A 13,910-nucleotide genomic window follows, 5' to 3' on the forward strand; every position below is an offset into this window, starting at 1 on the left:
GATACAGACTGATGTCTGTGCTTGCAGGAGCAAGCTGTTAAATTGACACCAAAAGAGGTATTTGTGTGGCCCAGTTTTAATCATCTGTGTGAGGTGACAGGACAAGGGGTGAAAGGATTCAAACTGAAAGACAGAAGGTTTAGATTAGATATCAGGAAGAAATTCTGTACTGTGAGGGTGGTGAGGCACTGGATCAGGCTGCCCAGAGAAGCCCAGGTTGGATGGAGCTCTGATGATCTGGTCTAATAAAAGGTGTCCCTGTCCTCAGCAGGGGGCTGGAATTGGGTGTTCTTTAGGGTCCCTTCCAACCTAACCCATTCTATAATTCTGTGATATCAGTGCTCTGAATCACACTTAAATTTGTTCTGAAAAAGGCTAAAATGCCAGATAATTATTGTAACACTTCCATTTTTGGTTTGTATTTTAGCTGCATTTTTTAAGGATTTTTTTGCTGCTTTTAGTATGATATATTATGATATTCTAATTGTTTCTATGCAATTGGCTGGTATCCTGCGGTTTTGGAAATACTTTGGCAATTTGATTATTTGCGTCAGGAACCATGTTTGTTTGATTTTTTCAAACTTTTTAATGTAGTTACATATCCAGTAAAGATATGACTGAGTACACCAATAAATGAATCAGTATTAATTATCAGCACTTTATGATTCAATTATGCTGCAATGCAAATCCATAGCTTTAGGTACCAATAGCTCTCTGAAAATTAGTTTTTGACTCATACATCTCCTACTAGATATTAGCCCTGAAGGCATATTGCTATTAATGATGATTTTTTTTTTTTTGCTTTGAAATAGTAATACAAAGCTTGTAGCATAAAAAGAAAGGCAAACAGGCAGTTAAAGAAAGATCTTTGATTGTTTCCTAATCCTCATTCATGTTCATTGGAAAACTCAAAAGTAGTCTGCTTTCCTCACACATTTTTCCTTTATATTTCTGCAAGGTAGTAATTCCTTATCTGTCATAGAGAATTATTGAGCTTTTTCATTAATACTGAAAAAAGCTCTTTCTATGAAACAGCGTCAGCCCTTCATTCTCATTTAGGGAGCTACCTGATGACTCAGATGGTGATAGGGATCTATTTTGTTTTGTAGTTCATAAAAATTATAATAGGAAAAACATATTTAAATGTAACATAGGAAAAACATATTTAAATGTAACAGGCTTGTCAGAACAGATATCTTTTCACCTCTATATTACCAAAGTATCTTTCTAAACATGTTTGAGTAGGGAATTTCTTGGTTTCGTTTTAAGGATGAATTTGCATTGTATCTTTGCCAGGAAGAGATCCAACTTTGTTTCCTATATGCTGGTTTCATTCTAGCACACTTGCTTCTCATAAGAGTGTGCTGAGAATGAAGATTTCTCTATTTTAGCAAGTCTTATGTCATCCTCTGGAGGGCAGCTAAACTCTATCCTGAGGGAAAAAGCCTGAGCAGCAATCATAGAAACACAAGCAAGCTGTTTGTCAGGAGCTTCCTCCTGCTCCTGCTTGCACTCTGCACTGACATGCTGGGAGAGTTGTTTGGGGATTTGTTCCCATTCTTTTTGCAAAGTGTGTGTGTGTGTGTGTGTATGTGTTGCACACATGCACATGCTCACGTGTTCTCTGTGCACAGAGTTTTCTTAGTTCAGTACTCGTTAATGCCAAACCCTCTACAGAAACCCTTCCTCTCATTTCAGATGAGGCTGATTAATGTACCTGCCTAAAACCAGTCCCCAAGCAAATCAAACTGAATTTTAGTATTATTAATCCATGTGCCTGCACAGAATGATAGGTTTGTATCAAAGGGTGCACAAAGCTCTAGTGCAAAGGGACACAGCCACCTGCTCCTCCACCTTCCCATGTGTTGTGTCTGGCATTCACAGGAACATGCTTGTCTAACCCAGATGGAATTCTCCACACTTTTTCTGGGTTAGTTTTCTTTCAGTTTCTTCACTGAACTGGGTTACAGAGGGATGAATGCTAGACATAAGCCATGATATGCATAGCTGGGAGCAGAGAGGGTGGAGGGTGTGTTTTGCCCCCTCTCATGTAACTTGACACAAAAGATTCTCATAAGTAGTTGCTGTGCAAAGTATCCAGATTATCCATGGGAATAGAAAAGATACTCTGTGTCCTTCAGACAGTCCCTGTCAGCCCTGTAACTGGCTGCAGGTGACAGACCAAGAACTAGCCTGTAGTCCGTTTCATTCAGACAGGTGATGGGAGGAAAATGATTTGGGATAGCTGCTTCTTTATGTGATCCCTGATATTCCTTCTGTTGTTTGTATTCACAGCTCCTGCTCTGGATGTAGACTGGCAGAACAACACTACTTTTGCCTCCTGCAGTACTGACATGTGCATCCATGTGTGCAGACTTGGCTGTGATCGTCCCGTTAAAACCTTTCAAGGACACACAGTAAGTTTAAGGAGTCCAAAATGTTGGTGGTAAAGTCACAGCAAATGTTACAATGATGGCAGATGATGGGTGTGCACACTATGTTCTAGCAGCAAAGGTGTTAAACCCCATTGTTTCCCTAGAAGTATATTTATTCCTTGGGAATGAGGGATTCACTGCCTGTGAGAAGGGATAAAATGTTCTAAATCACTACAGGAGGCAACACCTCTGGCTTAAACAGTGAGAGTGTTTCTGGGTAGCATGAGCTGCAGACTAAAGGCACATTGATAAATAAGATTCTGTTTTCCACTGGCTTAATGTCCTTTACTAAATGACAGCTTATGAACAAGGAGAGAACAGTTTACCTCCAGCCATTGTTCAGTTTTAGAATCAATTTAATCTAATAAGATATATTAAAGATTTCCCCACTCTTTCCTTGGTGGAATTTAATGGATGTCAAAGGTTACTTTTTCTAGGTTCCATTTGTGAGAAAAACTGTGATCATTCACTGACCCATAATTCAGATGTTAGCTTCCAGAACTATGCATTTGGAGACATTTATCTTAGTCTGTGGTTAAACTGATATTTTGTGACAGGTTGTACATTCCTAACAATAGACTGGTGCTTTTTATTATTATATGAACTGCCCTGCTTTGTACGTGATCCAGATTTTCACTTCAAATATATCTATATTTGTTTTTAATTATTACTGAAACTTGTAAAATGTATAAAGAAAAATTTAAATATATTCCAGGATTGTTTTCACTGAGACCCTGGGCCAATTTATATTTTTAAGAAATAGTCTTTCCCTTTTTATAAAACACTTTTTTTCTTTTTACTTGTAGCTGTGAAAGAGCATGGGAAACTTACTCATTACCAAGGGGATACACTAGGCTTAGTTAATTACAAAGTGCTAGAAAGACTGAGAGAAAGCATCCTAAACTGTTTAATATTCCAGCATGGAATTAATTTACACATAAACCTCTCTTTAGAGAGATCAGCACTGTTGTAGAGCTACAATATGAAGAATTGTCAAGTCCATAAAACAAAACACCCCACCAGTATCATTATTTTCTTTTGAAAATTTGTATCACCAAGTCTACAAAACATTAATGAAAGAAATGTCCCAGTTTTAAAAAGAAGGTAATGCTGCATCATCAATCTGTCTGGGTTTATTTAAATCCTAGGAAATAATAAAAGGGTAGGAGTAACTTTGAGCCAGAACACACATCAGAAGATTGCTTGTGTGTATTGTTCACAAGCACAGGATGGTTCCACTCCAAAATGCCACCTAAATACATAGCATGTTGGGCACGCAGCAGTGCTTTTGTTCACCCCTAAAAGCACCAGCACTGTAATTTGTGGGTGAACTTGTTCCATGCATAAACCTTGAGTGCCCTCTGCTGAGTGCCCAGTACAATGCAGTAACTGGAATATTTGCTTAATAATCTCACTCTTGATTTCAGAACGAGGTGAATGCAATCAAATGGGACCCATCTGGCATGCTACTAGCATCTTGCTCTGATGACATGACATTAAAGGTAAAACAATTTCCATTCCTGTTTTTCAAGAAGTGAGGACAAAAAACTATGTCTCTTTTTCAGTCTTCTCCAGAATGATGATAGTGTATCACTTCAAACTCTGCATGAACAGTAGTTTTCAATGTTGTCCCATATTTCTTGAAGCAAATCTGAGAGATTGAAGACAGAGAAGCAAACACTGGGGAAATTGAGGCATCCTATCCAAATAAGTGTTACATGACTGATATGCCATTGTCACAAAAAAGCCATAGTTTAAGTATAGATAATGTAAAGCTTGAGCAGCTCAAAACCCTTTCTCATTTTTCTTTTCCAGCCACATCAAATGAAGGCTGTCTGTGTAGGAGTAGCTATATGATGTTATAGCAAAGTCCTCCTGCTGGACTGATGATTTATGCTGGTTCCTTGAAGAAAGCAAATACCCCAGGAAGGATTTGGTTTTGTGGCTAGAATTGTACCAGCAATAGTTTCCTTGCAGTATGGTTGAGTTAATTAAGACTCAGATCTCTTTGCACTGCTGATTGACACAGGTGAAGCTTAGGACCTGAAACTGAGACAGCAGCAGAATTTGCAGATGAGAGCTAAGAGAATCTCAGCATTGTGAATATTTCCTGTTCATAGGTGGACTGACTTCTGCTCTGTCTTTGCCACATACCCAGTGAGGTTTTCATCACTTTGGATTCCAGATGTGTTATTGCAGGCTAGTGACAGAGCTGGAGATTTGCAGAAAACAGGGGTAAAAGGCAGCAGCTTGCCTGTCATGCTGCCACAAAGCACTATTGCATAACTGTTCTTGCTCTGCTTAAACATCCTGACCCAGTGGTGGCACATCTTTTTGGTGCCCAGTTGCATGCTGTGTTTTAAAAACCACTATGGTTCAGTGTTGTTGTTACCAGTTCAAGTTCCTGACCACTGAATTTGGCACAAGAGCCAGTGCTTTGCTATCTCTGGCCTCACCTGGGTATAAAAACCTTCATTGATGGAGACAGAGACAGCAAATGCTCCAAATGAAGGCATTATTCTTCTTCCTTTTCCTTTGTAAATCACTCCTCTCCAACTTTTTTCTTCTCTGTTTTTGGAATTCACAAGCTTTTCCTATAACTTCTTGGAACATGCTGCCTGTCAGCCGTAGAACATGTCTGAGTTTGTGTAGCATTTCCAAAAGCAGTCTCAGGTACACTGATGGGAATTCAGCATAAGAACACATCATTCTCTTGGTCAGACTACAACAACTGAGCTAAGTCATTACTACATTTTCAGTATCTCTCTGAAACTGACTGACTAAATTTGAGCTATTTTCCCTGCTGTGAATTCCTTCATCTTACTTTCTCAGCTGACAAAAAGAGGTACTAAATTACCTGTCATCTCTACACTGAAGTATTTGACCATGTAACACTACAGAAACAGCTGATTGTCTTCCATCTTCTATACTGTTAAAAACAGGGGAGAGACAAATAGAGTTCAGGAGGAAAAGGAAAATTTTACTAGCATAAGAGAAAATTGCTGTGTTCTAAGCAGTTGCTGCAATTTTCTTCTTGTCCTTTAAAATGACTGCTGTTGCAATGTATGAATAAAATTCTGGTTAAACTTCTTCAAATAGATAAACTTCTGTGTGAAAATAGTTACAGCCTTTTGGAACTACAGCAACTCTTTAGTTCTTATCTATTGAATAAATACTATTAAATGTGTAACTCTTCTCCCTACTGGAATTATTTTAATGTATGTGCCAAATTGCTGCATTAATAAATTATATTAATGTGTATTCAGGTGAATTGAGATCTCAAATAAACAAATGTAAGAATAACATAGAACTGAAATAATTCAGCTGAGAAGAGATTAATAATGTTGCCATTTTCCTCCCTTATTCCTCTGATTTAGATATGGAGTATGAAGCAAGATACTTGTGTACACGATCTTCAGGCTCACAGCAAAGAGATTTACACTATCAAATGGAGCCCTACAGGACCAGGCACCAGCAACCCAAACTCCAACATCATGTTAGCAAGGTAAAAAATACCTCTCTTTCTAGCCTGCCAAGAAGGATCATCTTTCTGACATGTAACCCCACTGTCACTTTGCCATCAGTCTTCCTGCAGACAATTCCACTAAAAAGTATCTGTGTATGTAAGTCAGGAGGATGGATACAAAGGGAAAGGATTCGTATTTGAAAAAAGAAAGGGAACAAAGAAAGAAAATTGAGTCATGTGGTATTTAACGTTTCAGCTGCCTTGATAAAATGGTTGTAAATTTGGCATTGCACTTTCACATCCAGCATTGCGTTGCTGGGAGTGAAAATCTTGCGGCAGGTGCTCTCAGGATTCAGGCAGCTGGAATGGTTTGTAACTGGAGTCATGCAACTCACCTGGGCAGTTGGAGAAAATTTTTGTAGCTTTAGCTAATAGAGAAAAGCTTGGATAGTCTTTGAAGTTCCACTTGAAAATCTGTGCAAAATTCTTCTTTGAGCTTAGAAGATACATTTACTGTATGTATCTTCTGTATGTAGAAGATACATTTACAATGCCAGTTGATGGTAGTACAGTGGGTTTATCAGATCAGCTCATGGCGTGTGCAGTGTGGGGAGAAGCTGTATCAAAACTAGTTTATTTTACTCCTTAGTCTGGGAATGGACATGGAAGAACCTCACTTTTCTGGAGTTATTCTTTTAATATTATTTTTAATGCAAATTATTTCCTTTGCCTTTCTCCAAGCCCACAGTTTGGGATTGAAATGGAATGTAGCAAAAATATCACTGAAACAAAGTGAAAAGAGCCACAGTTCTAGAGAAGTATAAAATGCTAATTCATTAAACAGGTTGAATCTATTAGGAGTAAGATCTCTCTGGGCCATTTAGCCCATTAATGACAAGATATATTTGACCTTCCTGAATAACAGGAGGTAGAATCTCAAAAGTGGGGAGCTTGGCCTTGTTAGGGCTATATAGAGCACACCCACATATGCCCTAAGGGTCCTCATACAAGAATTCAGTTCTACAGCTGTAGTTCTTAAGATAAAAATCATACAGGCTGTGGTACATTTCAGCTTTTCTGTTTGAAACATTATGTCTTGCTTAGCCAAAGGAAAAAAAACCCTGTGGTATTTTCTTTTAACACCTACAGTCTCACAGTACAAGTTGATTAGCACCCAGATGATTACATTCTCATGTTTGAATGCTTCTTGCAGTGCTTCGTTTGATTCCACGGTTCGGCTGTGGGACGTTGACCGAGGCGTCTGCATCCACACGTTAACAAAGCATCAAGAGCCTGTCTACAGTGTAGCTTTTAGTCCTGATGGAAAATATCTAGCCAGTGGATCCTTTGACAAATGTGTCCATATATGGAATACTCAGGTACTGTTTTGCCTCGTGTGAAGCACATCTGGTTTAGGTGACACGTTAATAGCAAAAGCTTAAATGGAAAATGTGTGTACCTAGGTCATGCATGACCTGCCTGCCAGGGTGAACCTGCTGGTATTGGCTGGCACAAATCCATGGCAGCTGAGTCACTCAGGTGCAGTGAGGTGACTGCCCAGAGCAGTTGTGCTTTGTATGCTAAAACAGGTAGCATGCATGAAAATAGGTATGTTGCTTTGAGTCATCAGCTTTGTGAAGCAAAGGTGTTGATTAGAAATAAGGGATACTTTTATTTAGCTACAAACTGAGCTCTGCTGTGAATCTAATGCTCCTTGCTTAGATGTTGTGAAGAGGGGCTATGGATACAAAAATGTACAGGCAGGGGACTGGATACAAAAATGTACAGGCAGGGGACTGGTGATATTCCGGAGAAAAGTGGGATGTCATAGTTCCACAGATGTAATTCTGGATACTGGTACCTCACAACCTGAATTATCAGCAAACTTCCCAGGCCTTTACTATTACAGAGTTGACAAAAACAGATGTCTTGAGTCCTACTGTTTCTGGAGGAGCCTGTTGCTCTTCATTGCAAGGACCACTTTCCTGACTGTTTCCTAACAAGTTTCCATCACAATATGGAGGTGGCCGTAGCTGAGTGATCTGAATAGCTCCCCCTTTTAACACAGTGTCACATGACAGAGAAAAAGCAGGGGAACTTCTGTATCCAATGTCTGCATGATGTTTTGCTTTGTAGAGTGGAACTCTAGTCCATAGCTACAGAGGCACCGGGGGCATCTTTGAAGTCTGCTGGAATGCTAGAGGAGACAAAGTGGGAGCAAGCGCATCAGACGGATCGGTAAGGATCATCAACAGCGCAAAAACTGGGGGGAGATTTCTTTTCTGGAAGCATGAACAAAAAGCAGGGTGCTGTATTTGCCTCCTGGGGACAGAGCTGAAGATAGAGGCAGCTCAAGACACAATAAGTTGCTCTGTGTGGTGTATTAAAAATGCTCCTGCTTTGAAAGGTTTTGAATGCTAGGAGGTGGTGTTCCTGTTGGAAATGAAGAATGCTTGTGGAATAGGTGAATACTCCTGAAGATGCCAATGACTTCTAAATATGTATTTGACAAAAACAACAGTAGTGTTGCTTCTATCATTATCTGTCAGCTTTAATGAAGAGCAGATCACAGCAGTCAACTCTGTAACAAACAGTTACCCTGGAGCTTTCAGAGTTTGATTCCACAGAAGAATATTCCTATTCCTTTGAATAGGAATAGATAAAGGAGGAAATTTTCAGCATGATACCCAAAGATTTTGTCACGTGGTAAAAGAGAAATATTGCCGTGGGTACTGATTATTCCTTACTATTTTTTTGCTGTTAATGTTACTTCTAAAAAAATTCAATTGCAGCATGATCAGCTTGTGCAGGACACACCTGGCTGGCTGGCATAACTACTTCAGAGAGTATTTTTCATCTGATTTTAACAAAGGGAACAGCTATGACATGATTCAGTTCTTTAAGCTTAGTTGTGCCATCTCAGACAGTGCCATGCCTGGCTCCCAACAGCTGCTCCAAATGGGCACCTGTCCACTGTCATGCTTGCCAAGCCTGCATCTGTTCTGGATATATTTCAGAAGTGGAAGTGGACATGATATTTAGGGAACTGAACAGATCCCATAATCTTACACCAAAATGTTTGTTTGTAAACCAGCGAAAGCCTAGCTAAGTGTTAAATGTGTGGGTTTCACTTGGGCTCTCTGCTATGTCAGTTTGTCCCTTTACTTGTGTGCTGATTTGAGGCTGGGGAGTGTAACATCCAGCTGGCTGGTCCACCTGTGTACAGGGCGCATGACTGGGATTTCCACATCACCTTCACAAATGCTCTTAACACAGGCTCTTCTCTCCACAGGTTTGTGTTCTAGACCTGCGGAAGTAAAAGTGAAATGTTTTAGAAGAAATTTCAAATGGACCAGCAGTGAATGTGTGGGGAGAAGCACTCTTCAAAACTATTCTTAACAGCTCCAGAACTGTACAAACTTGAACAAAGTTAGAGTGTACCGTGAAACCGATTCTCCCTGGCCACAGGTGACTTGTATTTTGTCCGTAACCTTCATCAAGGAGTAAAATCGCAGTCACTTCAGAGGGGGAGGGAATGGTTTCCACCTGGAACATTCAGCCTTGGAAGCATGAAGCCACCAGCTAGGCATTGCACTGTTTGGTTTGCATCTGAGAACTTGCTCTGATGGCTGGGGAAAAAAAAAAAAAAAAAAAGCTGTGCCAAAAAAATTAATAAAAAGGAAAAAAAAGAAAAAGAAAAGAAAAATGCTGTGATAAACCAAAAGGGAAAAAAATCCTCCTCCATGCGGTGTTGTATTTTTTCCTTCCAATTTGGACACTACAGTTGCTCTCCCAAAGGACGTTCAAAGACCAGTTTGTACTGATGAAATGCTCAACTTTGTAATCACAACACTTTCTATTTTCTAGACTACTTTTTTTGTTCAGTGGTTTTTCTATCAGCTGGAATATTGCAGCCTGGAGGATTCCAGGCTTAGGATGAAACTTTTGTTTTCCTTTTATTTCTCCCTTCCACTCCCAGCTTTTCCTTCCTTTTTTTCTCCTCTTTCTTTTTGCCCCCTTTTTTTTTTTTTCTTCTCCCTGTATGCCCATAGTAGATGCAGCCAGGTGGACATGACAATGAAAATTTTTGACAGACTGCTTCTCCTCTCCTCTATAACTTCCTTTTCCTTTCTTTCTCTCCATTTAAAAGAAAAAAAAATCCTCCATGCTTCAGATCTTAGCGTCTCAAGGGCACTTTCAGCAAATTGTGTAATAAGTGCTTTATATAAGAATGCAGTGCTGGGGAAGATTTTTACAGGAGAAAGATGACTTTTAACAGAAAGAACCCAGTGTATTTTTGGAAAAAAAATATTTTTTATGTTAAACAGTTTTAAAAGCCTAAATGGCCACAAAATGTAGACCAGTTGTGTAATTCAAGCAAAAAGAATGACACAGAGTCCAGGGAACATGAAAGGCGCAGTATCCTTTTTCTCTCCTCTCTCAGAAAGTGCTGTAAGAAAAAATGGTGTTTGATACAAGAAATACCAGTCCTTGACTAAAGTCCTTTTCCAGCAGCCAGCCATTTGCATAGTCTCATTCCATTTTTTATGGCTGTTTGATGATGTAAACTTACTCAAAGAGATTCAGAAGCCTGAGACTATAACATTCATTTTCTCTAGTCTGTATTTCTGATTGTTTTCAGTAACCAGGAGAAAATGCTTGTGTATCTTCTTTCCTCTAGAGATAGTTCAGATTTTGACAGAATATGGGTTTTGCTGCCTGTGGCCTTGCTGAGCAGTGCTGTCTTCCACTGTTCATTATTCCAGTCAGTCAGTGGGGTTTTGCCACTGACTTAATGAGACCAGGTGGACTGAAATACATTGACTGCATCTGTCACTGCTGAAGAATGGACTCTCACCAAGCTCCTGTCCATCCATGGACCACACACACCCAAAGGCTCTGTCATTGCAATGGGTGATGTTGCTGTCACCACATGTGTGCTGCATCCTGCAGGGAAAGCTCTGGGTCTGCACTTGCAGGGTTGCTGTCTGCCCAGACTGGTCTGGCCTCAAGGGTGTCCTCAGTGTGGTGCACTGGAGCAATGAATTCATTAGCTTATGACATCCTATGTAAGTTCCATCTCAGCATGTAAACCTCAATGTGGTGCTCTGGAGCAATGAATTCATTAGCTTATGACATCCTATGTAAGTTCCATCTCAACGTGTAAACCACTGGAAAGTTGTGGGGTGAAATGATCAGAACAACAATGGAGAGTTCCAAAGCACCACGAATCCAATCGACTGTGGACAAGATTTCCTTACTGCAGCCGTGACACCTGCACAGATGCCAGCTGAAGACTGCACTGCTCTAATTGAGGAAATGACAAATGCAAAGAAGGACACATAGGCAGAGTTTACTGAAAGGGCTGTAAACTATAAGGCATCCTTGGGTGGTGTCAGGCATGGCTTAGATCCTCAGAACTGGCTGAGTCATGCAGGTGTCTTCTCTACAGCCTAGGCTAGGATCTGTAGGAGAGAGTAGACAGGCCACAAACAAATGTAGAACTTTGTGGCCCAGAGTCTCTGTAACACAGCATCATCCCCTTGGTTTGACCACAGCTGCTGGAGGTGTGATTTGATCTGAGCAAACCCAGAGCCCTCGGGCTGAACTGGTGGTGTGAGACCTGCTGAGATCCATCAGCCTGGAATCTGAACACCATCTGTTCTATGGAGTTTTCTTCTCTGTATGCTTGCATCTGTAGGGGATCTTAGTCCTTCTAGTGGAACTAGATGCTGCCAGCTTCAGCTGCATTTCCTAAAGATACACCTTGGGAAAGGAGAAAAGAATAGAAAGAAGTAACTGCTGAAAAGAATGGAAAGAAGTAACTGCTGAAAGTATTAGTTGAAAACAGTTATGTGGAATTATGGTTACTAGTGATAGTTAAGGTTGTTTGTAATTTATCTCAAATAATTGGATGCCAGGCAGTATCAAGGATTATTTTTGGTGTTAAATGCTTTTATATGCTGGTTTTAGTTTTTTGCACCAAGAGCATGGCTGTAGATCACCATGTGGCAGTTTTGCACTCTTTCCTAATAACCACATGTACCTGCTAATTTAAAGTCACTCCTTTTTTTGAAAAAAAGAGGATTGCTCAAAGAGTCTTGAACTTGAATACAAGGGCACAGTGTGGTTTTGTGACGCGTTGTTGGGACAATGATCTGACTGCAGTCATTGCGTGTAAACGGTTAAATTCCTGCGCTGCTTTTGGGGCAGTTCTGAGAATAACAAGCAGAAGTTGCTGGTCTGTGGGAGGGCAGCACTGATGGGGCTCTGACCTTGCCTCTGTCCCTTGAGTGACACCTGAATAGGCCAGACCTCAGGGTTTGAAGAGGTTCATTTGCTCAGTGCTCCATGGCTGGCTGGCTCCACAGCCCATGCTTCACAGTTGTTCCCAGGATAGCTACTGTAGAAAACAGGGCAGTGTCTGTGACACCTGTTCCTTTCTTAACATTTTTTTAATTTGTCAGAACACCACTTTGCTTGCCTACATGGAGGTAAGGAGCCAAGAGAAACAAAATTTGAGTATCAATTGTTTTGCAAAGCTCATGTGTGAGAAAGGCTGCTGCTCCAGAAAGTTTTCTAGATGGACCATCAGAGTTAAAAGCAGTGTATGTGAAGAGCTAAGAAAATTCACTTTTCTAACCTTCCACAAAATCCTGAAGACTGGAAAGATGCTGTAGTAGCATCTTTAGTAGCTAGTTTTCAACTGAAATGAGAGCTGTTAAGGAAGGCAGGAGGTGGAGTTGCAAAGGTTAATCTTAACCTAAGGACATGGTTCCTTCAGGACACCAACAGTGGGGGCAGAGAGCTTTTCCAGGCAGCAGTTCCAGGTGGGAGTCTCAGCCCAGCCTGCAGCACTGAGCTCCTGGGAGCTCTCCCTCCCTCCCCTCCAGCAGCAGCACATTCCCAAGCTGGCAGAGCCTCTCTGAGACTCCCCTGCAGCAGAGCTGCACAAAGCAACAGCCCAGGGCACTTGCTAAGATTTCTTCCTAGAATTTTGTTTAGAGTTCTTTGTAACAGAAGAGAAATGGAAAACCTAAGTGACCAAACAGGATTGTGAAACCATCCAGAGACTTGCTGGATTTTTATTATTGCTGGCTGTCTGGAACTGGCCCGGGAGTGAAAAAAAACCCTGTTTCTGAAAAACCACTATATTCTGTGGGTTAGAAGGATACTGAATCTTTTATGTAGGAAACACTGGGTCCCTTATGGGGCAATAAAGGGCCTGACTTACAGGGTTATACACACATTAACCCCATGCTACATCTTAGAAATTTCCTTTTAATTTGTTAAAAAAAAAAAAAAGAAAAAAATAGCTAATTTTAGAGCCAAGTGAAGTGCACTTTGTCAAATGTAAGGGTCTGCTTTGTTTTTGGGTTTCTTTTTCTTTTTCCCTTTTTAATTTTTCCTCCTTTTTTTTTCCTCTTAACTGCCTTTTTAAAAGATGTGGTTCTTTGTCAATTGCAGAAATGTTCTTTCAGCCACTCACTGAAATTCTGAATTCTGGCTTCTGCAGTTTTTATTGTCTGTGTCAGACTTGCAGCCAGACTTGGTTCTCATTTAAGCATTTCCCAGGTTCTGTTGAAACAACATCAACCCTTATTTTGTTTCTCCCCCACCCACACTTTCTTCAAATTCACCTTGTGTATTGTAGCTCATTTGTTTTAAGGAGAGAATCAACAGATCATATTCAGTGTCTTGAATAAATTGCTATATTTTGATATTAGAGAATTCTGTGCGTGTTGTTCCTTATTCTTTTCTGGCTGTTTTGCATCCTGCACATAAGAGCTGGGGTTAAGTGACTGAAATTGTGATGTGGTGTCCCTGGCCTGTGGATGTTTAAAAACCTTGACCATGGGTTCATAGGATTTTGTAGTACACAGGGCATGGACACTTTAGCCTCTATTTTTCTTTACTTTAATACAGATTACCACAAACACCACAACTCACCATTAGCAAGTACACCTATAATAAAGAAAGCAAATATATATATATATATATATATATAT

At 40.3% G+C, this 13,910-nt stretch overlaps 1 protein-coding gene across 2 annotated transcripts in view; it reads left to right on the plus strand.

Annotated features, from left to right (window-relative positions):
• TBL1X (transducin beta like 1 X-linked) overlaps positions 1 to 13,632 on the plus strand; it is a 191,910-nt gene extending 178,278 nt beyond the window's left edge. For both annotated transcript variants that reach the window (XM_059493473.1, XM_059493472.1), the window contains 6 exons: positions 2,296 to 2,417; positions 3,863 to 3,937; positions 5,813 to 5,940; positions 7,115 to 7,280; positions 8,038 to 8,139; positions 9,194 to 13,632. In XM_059493473.1, coding sequence (XP_059349456.1) covers positions 2,296 to 2,417; positions 3,863 to 3,937; positions 5,813 to 5,940; positions 7,115 to 7,280; positions 8,038 to 8,139; positions 9,194 to 9,220 — 620 coding nt within the window. In that variant the 3' untranslated portion in view covers positions 9,221 to 13,632. The remainder of the gene's footprint in view (positions 1 to 2,295; positions 2,418 to 3,862; positions 3,938 to 5,812; positions 5,941 to 7,114; positions 7,281 to 8,037; positions 8,140 to 9,193) is intronic.
• Positions 13,633 to 13,910: the final 278 nt, after the last annotated feature.

Source organism: Ammospiza nelsoni, chromosome 2 (genome assembly GCF_027579445.1).
Source record: "Ammospiza nelsoni isolate bAmmNel1 chromosome 2, bAmmNel1.pri, whole genome shotgun sequence".
NCBI lineage: Eukaryota > Metazoa > Chordata > Aves > Passeriformes > Passerellidae > Ammospiza > Ammospiza nelsoni.